General features: G+C 51.4%; 1 protein-coding gene across 1 annotated transcript in view; it reads right to left on the reverse strand.

The window, feature by feature from the left end:
- Nucleotides 1-9,307: 9,307 nt before the first annotated feature.
- Nucleotides 9,308-13,755, reverse strand: part of ABTB1 (ankyrin repeat and BTB domain containing 1) — a gene marked incomplete at its 5' end in the record, with an annotated part of 28,252 nt that continues 23,804 nt past the window's right edge. Inside the window, one exon of the mRNA XM_084269557.1 lies at nucleotides 9,308-12,531. Coding sequence (XP_084125683.1) covers nucleotides 12,325-12,531 — 207 coding nt within the window. The 3' untranslated portion in view covers nucleotides 9,308-12,324. The remainder of the gene's footprint in view (nucleotides 12,532-13,755) is intronic.

Below are 13,755 nucleotides of genomic sequence, written 5' to 3' on the forward strand. Positions count from 1 at the left end.
TGTGGAGAGACTCTTGGGATATTCAATCATGCGTGGCATAAGGGAGGGTGGGGGGTAGAGGCACAGGGTGCAGCGTTATTTGCTGATGTAGATGTCCATTGCCCTAATCTGGGGAAGGGTTGATAGCTGAAGGAGCAGCTGTCAAAGCTTTCCAGGTCGGGTGATTTTACTAAAATGCCCCTTGCCCACCAAACTTCCTCCATCACTTCCCCTTCTCTGCTTTTGCTGGGGTGACAGGGGTGTATTTATACTGCAATAATTTTTGGTATGTTAAAGAAGTCAGTATCTTCCACATCACAGTTTTGATTCCAGGTGCGTGCGGTCCCTTCCCTGACCCCACCATCCTGTACCTTAAAAGCCGTGGTCCTTGAGAGGAGAGCAGCAGTGAAGGTGCTGGGTAGCAAGGAGAGGCTAAAAATGGAGCTGACAGCTCCCTGAAGGTGAAAGGCTGATTTTTCAAGGTCAGGCCCCTTTGGATACTGCCTCCATAAGCCAGCCAGGCCAGGGGAGGGCAAAAAGAGAGACCCCCCACCCCCACCCCACGTGTCCTCTGTGAGTTTGCGCTCGGGGAGAGCACATTGAACAGCCCTTTAATTTTCATCATCATCAGACCAGGATCCCAGAGGGGGGAGGAATGTGGAATCAAAAGCACATTCAAAACCCATGCTTTTCCCAGTGCCAAACCCCAGCTCCTCTGCAAGATGAACTATGCTGTAAATATTCCATGGGGCTGCTTTTTTCCTTCTCTTTTTTTTTTCTTCCTTTTTTTTTCTTTTGGAATTAATCACTTGCGCTACTGATACTGAAACAGCAAAGTCAAAGTTATAAGAGAGTATAGTAATATAATATATGATGTATATAGAAGTGGGTGGGAGCTGGGAGAGAGATGGGAGGAGAGTCTAAAGAAGGGGTTAATTGTTCCTTCTCTTGGCAAGAAATAATGTTGTCCTACCATGATCCAGTCCTCTCACCATAACTTTACAGTCATAATCTGTTGTTTTCCTTCATCAGTTGGAAAATGTCCTGAAAATAATGCTAGAGAGAAGTGCAGAGCATCTGGTGGGTGGGGATTAGCAGTGGGTGTCCTCACGGTCCACCGGTTTAGCAGGAGACCCACAGCGTGAACAGCGATCCCGTCCAAGCTCATCCTGACATCCTCCTGATCGGCACAGCCACCTCTGGGGCAGATCAGAGGGTGCTCACCCCTTTATGCAATGCAGGGAGCCGAAGGCAGAGTGTAGGGTGCAGTCACCCATCCAACGTCAGCCTTGCTAAATCAGGGCAGCCGGGGGCACTGGTGTAGAAGCTGATGTGGAGGAGCTTGCGAGCTGGTCCAACGGTGCAGACAAGGCAAATCCTAGAGCTGCAGGAATGAGGGAAAGACTTTAGTCCCAGTTACAGAACAGGGGTGTTGTATGGATACAGCAAGGGCTGCGCAGTGATCACAGCGTGGCTCTGCAGCTCCATTTGTCTGGAGCTATGCCACTAGCCACAGGGAAGGGGCCTAACCTGTACCTCTTCCTCCAATTTTGCAAAAAGAAACCGCCTGCAAATGTTGCACTAGAGGAGAGCAGGGCACCTGCCCCAGTGACAAACCAGACCCCTTACTGCCTTCCCCCCAGCAGTGGGACCCCTTGCTGCACCTCATGCAGGGCAGTCGCAGGGGGGCACCCACCTCCCCTCCCCTTGGAGCCAGTTCTGGCAGGATTCAGGACAGGGACCTTTGTGCAATAACGGGCTCGGGGCTCAGCCCCATTCGGTCCCAGCAGTGTGGATGGATGAAGGATGCACGGATACAGGTTCCATCCTTGACTCGGCCCCGAGCCAGGGAAGCTGTTACATGGGTTGGCCCAGCACTTCCACACTTGCATTTTCTTGTCCCTAAAGAGAGAAACAGGCCATAGTTCTCCCGATTCCTTATTCCAGTGCCATCAGCTGTTCCCACAAACCCCTGCTAAGCCTCTGTTGGCACTTGCCTTGGGACAGAGGCGATGCTCAGGTCACTTGTTCTGTGTCTTCCAGCAGCCTGGCTCATGGCAACCTCTGCTCTCCCAGCACCGTGTGGGTGCTGCCAGGGAAAGACAGCAAGAAGAGAAACACTACAGAGCTGTGTCCTGGGTGTCGGCTGGGGTAGAGGGAATGGGCGCACAGCTGGGACAGCTGACCCAAACTGCCAAAGGGATCTCCTTACTATAATGATGCCACACTCAGAATGTAAAGGGGGGACCTGGCTGGGGAGGGGTCGCTGCTCACGCGGTGATAAACCTCACCTGCTTCTTCAGCTGGAAGGGAATCGGGTAGGCGTGATCCAGTGGTGACAGACATTGTGGGGGTAGTAGCAGGATGATGACTTAAGGATTGGATTTTTGAAAGCACTTTTCCTAAGGAAGCGAAGAGGGACGAATTGATGCCCGCATTCTTTACATCCCTTCCCAAATTGACAAGCACTTTGCAGGGGGAGGGTAGTGACCCTCCAGCAGGAAGGTCAGACCTCTCTGCTCCATCCAACCCAGCTTCAGGCAGAGGAAGGTCCATAGTCAGTGCCTTTGATAACACGTGTCCTTTCACCCAGGAAACACCTGCAGCTCGGCAGACACAAAAGGACACCAGTTACATTGATCTGGGGAAGGCTTGTCCGTCCATCTAGCTAAGCTCAGCAATGCCATGTGGCCCCAGGAAGCTGTGTTTGAAAATCAGGTTAATAAAATGTTGAAAGAACACCAAAAAAAGCCAAATAAACCTCTGGCCCATCAGGGTTACTGCCACCCTCAGCCAGTTTTCTGGCAAATTGTCTTCTGAGGAAATTAACACGAAGAAATCATACCCCCCAAAACCAGCCCCAGAGGCTCAGCAGCCTGCCCCACAGCACCCAGGTGAGCAGGGGGGACAGGAGCCAGGAGCACACCGGCCTGGGGCAGCTGAGACATGGCTCAGCCTGTGCGATTCAGCACTTGCTGCTGTGGCTGATCCCTTCCCCTGCCTGTAAGCTGCTTTATATTGACCCAGTTAGGTTCCACCATGCCCAGGAGAAATCCTTCCTTTGCTGACCAGATTAGCAACGAGCAGTGCTGCTGCCGAGGGAAATGTAATTAAACTCTGTTTTCAAAGGCAGGTACCACTGGCAGGGAGCACAGCCAGCCTGACAGCCTGTGCAGTGCCACACCAGAGACCCGTCTGCCTTTGGGAATAGGTGGCACTGGTGACTGAGCAATAGCAACGTGTAACTACTGTATATATCACCACCTGTAGCACCGGGAGACCGTTCCCCACTGCCCACCCCATCCTGTCCTCTATCTGGCCTGTTCTTTTTACACCACTCACCTCAGCACACTGCCAGCACAAGCCCACAGAGATCATACTTACTTTTCCAAGTAATTTCTGAGCTCGTCTCTCTCGTTCTGTTGTGTTCCAGTTCAATGAAATACATTTATATATATATATATACATATATAAAAGCATATATACATACACATGTATTTTCAGTGGGAAAAACAATATACGAGTTTAGGATTCCTAAAGGAATACAATGTATATTGCAACTAATAATAAAGTTATGTTTTCTGAACAGAGTGTGCTTGAGAGCATCATGGGTGGCTGCCACCCATCCCGAGGGTGAGAAGGGAAAAGCAGATCTTGTTGTGCAGCTTGTGGAGCAGGGGCCTGCAGCCTCCGGCCACTGAGGAATTGCCAGCATGACCAGCACCTCCTCACCAGCCAATACAGAACAGAGAGCTGGGACAGCCCAATCTCATGGAGACCTGAGGTTCCCTTTCTGCTTCAAAGCCAGCTTTTCCAAGAGCCCTGAAGCCCATTGCCTCGCGCTGCTATTTGCTACAGCCCAGAGCAGCACAAGAAAGTACGAGCTGGGGGCACTGCAGGTGTAGGATGTCTTCACAGCTGGCTTGGACCTAGCAGGGCTGGCTGGCTGCCTGGCTAACCAATCTGGGAGAACCAGCTCTCTTCCCCTAGAGTCAGAACTTGCTTTTTTTTCCTTTTTTGGGGCACTAACTTAAATAAATCTCCCAGTCCAATTTCTCCCCCAGCCCAGATGGGACAGCAGTCTGGAGCTGGTGGAGGAGCCTAGAGCAACAGGTGAGTCCAACGGGCTTCTGAACCTGGCTCCCACACTTTTTAAAGCTGGTTAAAATACTACATTGGTCCTGAACCATACCCAATTCAAACAGGAAGCATCTGCACTGTGGCTAGGAGCAGCAGATGCTTAAATCTTACCTTTTGCCCGCAACTGTGGCTCCAGAGAGGGCTGGGGAGTGAGGTTTGCTGCCCTCAGCTCCCAGGCAGTGCCCAGCTGCTGTCAGAGCCCCCGGTTCATCCAGACCAGGGTTGGTGGTGTCAAGGTGCCCCATGCTGCTGAAATACCCCTCCTGTGTGGCCAGCAAGGCCAGGGCACAGCCCAAACACAGGGTCCCCTCCTGCCACCCTCCCCAGACCTCTGGACAAGCCACTGCATTTGCAAGGGCTCCCCAGCTGCTCACATGCCCCCCAAAAAGGGTGACAACTGCCACTGCCGGGGACAGGCTGCATTTCTGATCACAGCCCAGCTCCCTGGGCCAATGACTTTGATACACATCGGCACAGAGAGCGGGGCCAGGGCGTGTTGCCGAGGCAGCGGGCACACCATGGCAGTAAGAAACATCATTAGGATGCAGACTTGCTTTAATACCTGCAAGTCCCCAGCTCATTAAGCTCCTTGCAGCTTTGCGGGCCGCCCCAGGGTGAATGCTGTGGTGCTGGGGTAGGGACAGAGCCCAGGAGGGGGGGGATGGTCTGGCATGTGATCAGGAGCTGGCACAAAGGAGCCTTTTTGGCAACGCAGTTTTTTCCTGGCATCACTGTGTGGTGCCTGGCAAGCTGTCATGGCTGTAGGTGGCCCTTCTGGTTTTAGCATGTGCTTTGAGTCTGACCCTGAAAGGCTGCAGGAATGCTGAAGCTCTTTGTCCATTTCTCTTCTCCCAGCCTTGTGTTCCAAGCTGTGGTACGCAGGGCTGGCAGTTGCTCCTGTCCTGCCGTCAGGGCATGGGATGAGAAGTGTCATAGTCACATTGCTGCAGGGACCACATCTCTGTCAGATGTCTGGGACCACACGCCTCATAACACATCAACCTGGCCAGCCTCAGGTGCCAGAGAAGAGCCCAGTGCTACAGGCTCAGTGAGCAGTGGGGAAGAAGATCTGCTCAGCACATCAACACACAGCACTTCGGTCACATTTTTGCTGGCAAATGGTTAAGCATAGGATTTATAGACCAGCGGAGGAGGAGGAGGAGGAACTAGGGGTGTAATTCACTCCGGAGCTGCTGGTGGGGGTGAGGGGGGACTCGCACATCTTGGGCTGCTGCCATCCCTGTCTGGCCCCACAGAGATCTGCATGACAGGGAAAGGAGCTGACAGGGCCATGCAGGTGCCACTGTATGCCATGCCGGCAGCATGACTCCAGCCACTGTTGCACCTGCTCACTCCAGGCTCTCAGAGTTGGGGTTTCAGCAGCTGATTTCTCTCCTCTCCATCTGTGAGCACCACAAGTCCCCTCTGCACAGACACAGGGCTACCAGCCTGGGATGTTCTTTCTCCATCTCATAGGGAAGCTGCTGCTGCGGTGGCACTGCTGACCCTTCTGCTGCTCTCCTACCAGCTGCCTTAGTAACAGCCACATCCACGAGCCAACGCTGCAGAGCCCACATCTCAAACAGGAGCAAGCCACACAACCAGCCTTCCCGTGGCCACCACTCCTCCGGGAGGAGGGATGCAGGATTAATTTCCCTTCCCTCCAGAGGAAGCTCTTTAGAGTCTGGAAACATTCCAGGAATTCAGATGAAAAACTAATTCCTAAGAGATCAATTAAGAGTTTGGATGGATCGCATGATATGTGCTGATGTCTAAACAAAGGAAGCTTGGCAAAGCAAGCTGCTCAGCCTGGGGCGGGGGGGCAACGGGAGGGCAAGCTGTCCAGCATGGAAAACACTTGTCTTGTAAGAAAACACGCAGGGATGAGAGCAGCAGAGGCAAAGTGATGACAGTTTGGGCGCGAAGGATGAGCGGTAACTTCCTTGCGTCAGTGTAGGACGGGGCTGTGACCAAAAGCAACTAAAACTCCTGCCAGAGCCCAGGAAATCCCCCTGCGAGGCAGAGCCCAGGGAAAGCAGGCCTTTCCAGCCTTTTCAGGGCAGCAGCCTTCTTCTCAGAGTCATGCCTTCATTTAGCTGAAAAACCATGGAATGACATCACCAGCAAATCTCTCCTCAGGTCGACGCTCCTGGAGCAGGAGAGATCCATGTGCCAGGAACAAAGAGGTCCGATTGCCCACCCAGAGGAAAAAGAGAATCAGTTTTTCCCCTCACACTGGACTGCAGGGTCAGCTTTGTGCTGCAGTGACAGCAGTGAGCTGTGCCTGCAGCACGGGGCAGCCCTTGTGCTCCCCATATCACAAACCCCAACGGCGCTGAGCTTCCAGGACTCACCGCACACACTTCTAACACCAAGCCCCCTCTTCCCATGCCGAGCACTGTGGACATCCCATGCTGCGGCTGCTCTGCACCAAAACCCAGCCCAGGGACACCTGCATGACTGGGAAGTCCCAGGTGCCCAGCAAACACCGAGCACTGTGATTCAGTGATGGCTTAGCAGCCAGCCCTGCAGTTGGCAGAGCAAGAGATGGGCTTTCTCCTCGTGTGCTCCCAGACCTGGAACTGTTGTTCCCTCACACGCCGGATTGGAAAAGGTCACATAAAATCAGAAGACAAGAAATACCAACTTCCCTGACCCTGGGAAGGAGCCGTCACCCCAGGAACAGCATGGCCAGAGCCAGCACCTTGAGCAGCTTTGAGGACGCTGCGCACAATGGGCACTCGGATCCAGGAAGCAGCAGGGCAGAAAAGGCTCTCTGGACAATTCACCTGAAGGATTTTCAGCTTCTCCATGACAGACTCTGGGAGAGAGATTGAACTTGCCGCCAGCAAACTTGTTTTAAAACAACTCCTGGATAAAAGTTCAGTTTCAGATCTGGGGAAGAAGGGGGTGGAAGGAGTTCTAGAGAGCAGATTGCTGCCTCCCATTATGGAAGCAAGCTTAATAAAATTCATAGAAATATTGGTGGTTCTGCTATGCCGTGCCAAGAATGTGTTAGAATAAAACCTTCTGAGCAGAAGGGAGAGATATAATGTCAGCTCAGCCTTGATATGAAAGATCAGCCTTCATTTCCTAAAGCGTATCTCGGGGAGCAGAAACTACCATGCTGCCTTGCCTTCCCTCCAAGCAGGTCTCTGCACAGTCTTGCTCATGTGGTTTGTCACTGTTGCATCCTCACTTAAATGGTGCTGGGATCACACTGGCTCACAAAGATGTGAGAATTAAAAGGGAGGCATTGTTTCTTACTGGGGTTTTAATGACATCCCAGTGCAATGCTCACCAGCTCAGCTTCCTCTACAGGAAAGCTATGCCAAGGTACTCTGGATTTCTCTAAAGACCAACCCCTACCCTGAGCCCATGAACCAATCCATGCATCTGGCCACGCCACACACTGCCCCTGCCCCCCTCTTCCCTAACACACAGGGCCAAAGCCGTGCCCTCATGTTTTGCCACAGCAGCTACCAGAGCAGGGCACAAAGCGGATGCGTTGGCAGAGCTGCCATCAGTGGATCTCTCCAATCCCTCTCCCTGTCCCCCCAGGCTTGCTCTTACAGTGACAGGATGAGGGAGAGGAAAACTCTCACACTTGTTTCTCAGAGCTTATTTTGGGAACCGAGCAGCCAGGCCCTTGGGACCAGAGCTCACTCTTTACGTGGGTACTGATCCTCTTCCAAGGCTCAGTCCCCTGAAATGCCCTTCGAACCTTGTCCTGAACCTATGGGCTTATGAACTTAACCACAACTAAGAAAACTGAAAGGCCTGTGCATGCCTGCCCCCTTCCCCAGCTGCTGACAGCATGGAGCTTGAAGCTTGGCTTTGAGGGTCTACATGCCCATGGCTGCTGTCCCCTAAACCATCACTGCCTCTCTGCAGCCCTGCCATGGTTACTGCCAGCACCTTGCCTCCACTGTTCTACCTAAAACCCCAGGCAGCATCTGCAAGCTTAGGGAAGAGCTCTGCCCTTCTCCCTCAGCACTTCGAGCCAGCGCTTTTATTCAAAACAGACCCCGACTCTGACAAATGGTTTGCTGGCGTGGCTTCTCCTATCTTAATAGATTTGTTATGTCAAATCTGGTTTAGCTCAGAAGGTAAAACAAAACCCTGCTCTGCCAGCTCCATGAGCAGAGAAGGGAGTCAAGCCATGGGTTCCCAGCACCAGCCCTGGCCCAGTTTGTTGATCCCCTAGAACTGAGCACATACAGACACAATCCAGGGCCCCAGCTGAACCGGGCTGAGCCAAGCTACCCTCAGCAAGAGGAAAACTCTGTATCACCCTGAGCAGACAAGTCTGCCAGCACACACCGACAGCGAGCTGTTCTGTGGGAAGGTGCCATCTCCCCCACCTGACCACAACCACCAACACAAGCAGCTCTTAAAGCAGCTCATCATTTACTCCTGGCTCTCAGAGCACCACAGCACTCCTCCTAAGCGCTGTTTATTGAGTCCCAAAAGCCCGATTAGTGCCTGAACTTTTCCAAGCCCAGTCCCTCCCTTCAACAGCATTAGTCATTCAGATGCTATTAGTATGACCCCCCACCCCTGAAAATTGCCTGCTCCTACACAGAGCCACAGGGACAGGCTTGGATCCTCGGTTCCTGCATGCCAGTCATGCTCTTAAGTCAGACTGCACACAGGCAGCTGGGTTATTGCCACCAAGACTCTTGCAGCCACCCAGATCCAAGGATGCTAAAGAGAAAACAAGCACCCAGGCCCTTCAGCAGACCTCTGGTTTTGGAGAAAACACGTTACAGAGCTGAGAAATCCCCATCCTTGGATTTAATGAACAGTCAGCAGTGAGGTACAGGGAGGGACAGGAAACTTACCTGCCAGGGGCTGCCCAGCTCAACTTTTGGGGATAAACGTCACCTCGCTGACAGACCACCATCACTCTGAGAAGCCTGTGCCATGGTGCTGTAGTGATACAGAACAACCCTGGGAGAAAGGAACCAGCGAAAACCAGTCAGTGCTCTGGCAGGGCTGTAAAAACAGGTCACCAAGAGAGGAGAGCAGAGTCACGCTTTCCTTGCTGCTTGGAAGACAGGCAGTGCAGAGCCGGCCCTTGTCCTGCAGGCAGGAAGAGAAGCTGAAGGAGCCCATCGAGTCCATTCAGGAGTAAAGCCACGCTGGTATCGTCAGTGGGTAACAGAGAGGCCACAGCAGGAACAGATATAGTGAAATATACTATTTTATTGCTGCACACATGCTTACACATTTCTTCTTAAATATATTGTTGCTCTGATAAATTTTACAATCTTCTTAATTCAACAAGTGGCTAGTAGTAAATTAAAAGGATGGGGCAACAGAACACAAAAAGGACGCTGGCAACAGAAGAAAAATCAAAAGGTTTTTATTTTGTGATAAAGTTATTTGCAGCAAGAATAAAGTGACTCCAAATCTAAGTTTTGACCTGGCTCATCCTAATTAAGGAGCATGCCTGCATGCTGACCATCTGCTTACGCATGCTTTTTGATAGCCCTGTTTAGCCAAAAGGGATGGGGAGGGGAGTGGGGGGAGCAGCTAAAGGACCCCAAGTAATTGGACAACCTGACAGGGCTCACAGCTGTGACCACTAAGTGCACGCAGACAGATGAGGCGTTTGCTTGGCAGCCCACGTAGCACTGAGCTACTGGGGAGGCAGATCAAAAGGCCACACTGACCTTTCCTCCCACGTGTACTACTGCAGCCTCACTTGCTCCACACTTAAGGACGCAGGAATGGAATTATTCAAGAGCAGCCATATGGAAACCACGTCCCAGCACTGCTGCCCCTCCTCTGCCTTCCTCCTGCTTTGCCCACTACCAGTGTCCATTTTGCTTTAGCAGCTGAGGCATCTGCAGAGAAAAGCATTAGCACATTCCTTGGTAATCCTGTTTCTGCATCTCACTCGGTACAAGCAGAAGGCAAAGGCCACGCTCTGATCTCTGGTGGCTCCATACAAGCCTTGTGCAGGCTGTCACAACCACTGCTGCGCAAAGCCAACTACTAAGATGTCAGAATTTACGCAGGAGCAGAGGGGATGTGATAAGCTAAACATCCTGCTTATGTTCATTGTCATCTTCAGCCATAAAGGGAGGAGAAATGCAAGGGAACTGAACCAGCTGGGTTAAGCTGTTGGTTTCTGTAGCAGGTTTTCATGAGCCTGGCACTCTGCTGAGCAAGAAAACAGGCAGTTCTGCTTCCACCCTTCTTTCCCCAAGCTGTATGGGATTCATATTAAAGCTTTCTCAATAGCCCTTTACCTCCTCAAGTTCAGTGAGACGCCTTGACCAGTCCAAGTTCTGCTGGGTTCTTTGGTGGTCCTGTCAAAGCCACATCAAGCTGACAGGTACATTCCACACATCACACACAGGGTCCTCTCCATGTTACCACCCCAAAGAGAAGCATGGTCCCTGCTTCCATACAGTAACATACTCATGCAGGGACACATCCGCTTCTCTTGGGTACAGCGGCCAAACCCCAGTGCCCCCTGCCCAGTACAACCAAACCCAGCCAGCCTAGTGCAAGTGGTGCCCAAGGTCTGCCCATATACACACAAACCTCTTCCAGAGTTGCCAGATACAGGCAGATGCTCAGGGCAGGGGCAGCAAGGCTGCACCTCTCACGTGGTGTGGGAACATCAGTCTCTGACCCGGTAAGACTAGCAAAGAAGAAAAACCCACCCTCCCAGTACATCCACAGCTGAAGCAAGTTCCTGCCAAACACTGGATCTTCAAATCCATGTGATGCACCACTACCATCACAGCAAAAAGCACCCTGAAGCTGTGGCTGTGGGGGATCCATGCCCAATTCCCACCTCAAACACTAAAAGCACACCAGACATGGGTTATTTCAAGCTCTTGCCTCACAAAGTGACCAAAATGACAATATGTGTTACTAATGGCAGCCCACACCCTCTGCAAGATACTCTATGTGCTTCACACGATGCTGCTTCTGGCTCCTAACTCACAGCACAGCACAGTATACCCAGCCTGTGCCTTGGAGACACAAGGCTCCAGCTCTGAGGGCAGCCTGTTTGGCAAGGCAAGCTTCATGCAGGGGTACGGCCTGCTGATTAGTGCCAAGGAGAAAGCACATCATTACCTTCATTAGTAGTCTAGGGAGACGACACGAGATAACACGACCTACTGCAGAACAGAGATTCAGAAACATTCATTAGTACAAACAGTGAATTTCCTGGAGAACAATTAGCTACAAGGCTCAAGGCTGAGCAAAGCCAGAAGGTCAGCAAGCGGGATGGTTGCCCTGTGAGGGCCCCAAAAGGCCCCTTTTCCTTTTAAAGAAAAGATTTCTGGTGACCCCTCTTCCCTGACCCACCAGCAAGTCAGTTTTGCTCTACCACAATGGACAAAAAGAAAGGGAAAGGTGCTGTTTTCAAGAAGATGGTGTTTCCTTCTCCTGTTAGGAAGAAAAAGGGAGCTCTCCCTTTATTATGCATTGAAAGCTGCTGCTTTCTAAGAACAGTAGAACTCTGGTCTCTACAACATTCCCAGCAATGTTTGTTCAGGAAGCAGAGTTTAATTCTGAGCACTTGAAAGCAATGAAAAGCTAAGGAAGACCTGGAAATTACTGTGGGGGTTTATTTTGCATCTAAGAACTAGAAGAGCAGGTGAAGACAGTGCTTTCCACATAGCCAAGTACTCTCGTGTCCCTGGTAGGGAACCCCTGCCCACCTCTGCCAATCTTATAATGTGTTAGTGAAAGAAAGGTCACCTCCCTTTCACTGTACTTATTTGGAGAGTTTAATCCAGTTTTCTTCCTCTGCTGGTGGCAATTCAACAAATATCCTGGCATGAACCAGTTTCAACAGCGTGCTGTTGGGCAAGAGAGCAGGATGGATCCTAACACCAGGCAGTAACACGTTGCCCAGGGCAGCTCCCTTACCACCCCCAGCAGCTTGCAGTCTCGTGTCTGCACTCTACTGTACAAAGGAGCAGCTTCGGATTTGGCCTGAGCTGTGGGAGCTACTTCTGAAAAGAGAAACAAAAACTGAAGTAAAATCCAACACAAAACAGACACTCAAGTGTCCAGACATAAATAAATTTTCAAAAAATCGTGCCTGAAAGTGGATGAGAAAGAGGACAAAGAAAGGGAGGAGAGACATTCAGAGACTCAGGTGTTCTTGCACTCCGAGGCAGCCCAGTGGGGGCTACGCAGGCTGCATATGACAGGCAGGGTTTGCACACATCAGCACTCAAGTCCTATACTGGCCAGGAGGTTTTCCAGAGCTTCGAGCTTCTGGTTGGCTTCCTCGATGGCACTGTAAGTCTGCACGTTGCTGGTGATGTGGAAGCGGATGTCATCGACCAGAGGGATGGAGTCAGTCTCCTGCCGTTCCTCCACAGCCTCCGCATTCTCTTTCACTGCGGCCACAAACTCCTCCAACTCCACCAGCTGGACAGGGTGGAAAACAGAACCCATTAGGAAGACAAGATGACAGGTAAAGGGATGTAAAGGTTTGGGGTAATGGGCTTAGTCATTGTTGAGGGAGAAAAGGGAATGCTAAGGGTATATGAAGACCCAAATCTTCCCATGTCATCTACAGACACCACTTGGAGACACATCCTGCCACTCATCCTAGGGAGGCAGTAATACTCCAACAGTAAATGGTCACAACTGTAACAAACTGAACCTGAAACAGCACACTGTAATACCCACTAACTAGGCATCCGTAGTTCTAGTACTGGGGCACATGAATATACATAACCTTCCCTCCAGAAAGGCTCCCCAGCAGGAACCAGGAGACGCTGCCAGACACTTTCAGGAAATGTCTTGCAACAGGCAAGACAGCAGGTGCTTGTGCCCAGTTCAGAACCAGGAGCCACAGGTGACTCTATCCCCACCATGGCTCTCAGCCCCAGCACCACCAGCCAACCAGCAGATCCCAGCTAGGCAGCTGCTCTGTTCTGCACCCAAGCTGACTGAATCAGGTCACCCATGAATGATTTTGCATCCAGTTCCCCAGGAACATGTGGTGTGCTGAAGGGTGAGAGGCAGCTTCCGTCTGTCTATGCTACCAAAGTGTGCCTGGGCACAGCAGGTTGCTGAGCCCAGCTCTACGCTGCATTCGCTGCCAAAATCTCTCCCTGTTGCCATCATCAGTGCATCTCCACGAGACGCTGGCAGCTGCTGGTGTTTGAACAGCTGGGGTGGCTCTATCTGTGCCAACACCCTTAGGAAAGCACATTGCTAGTGCTGGGTCCGAGGACCTCCACTCAGGCTACAGAAGGAGAATATGGGGGGCACATACAAACAAGCCCAACTTTGCCCAATTACTACTTGGGATATTCATCAGCTTTCAAACCAAATCCCTGTTTCAGAAGCCAGAATCTGGGTGGATGCGGATGTGCCTACTGTCCCCAAGCTGTACACCAAACAAAGTAACAGCCCCAGAATCATTTCCTTCACAGTTTTCACATGCTTAAAATAATTTCACACTATTCACACTGCAGGTGAAAATGTCACATTCCCACGTGAAATGGGAATGTGTAACAATAAAGAGCTGTCTCAGTATAAAAATACCTCACAGGTTCTAGTTTGTCCTTTGTATGGCAACTTTCTCCCCCAGTCCTGAAAACTTCAAGCTGCAGTCACCCAGGCTTACACTTAAATGGAGCC

Source organism: Gallinula chloropus (assembly GCF_964237585.1).
Source record: "Gallinula chloropus genome assembly, chromosome: 12".
NCBI classification, from domain to species: domain Eukaryota; kingdom Metazoa; phylum Chordata; class Aves; order Gruiformes; family Rallidae; genus Gallinula; species Gallinula chloropus.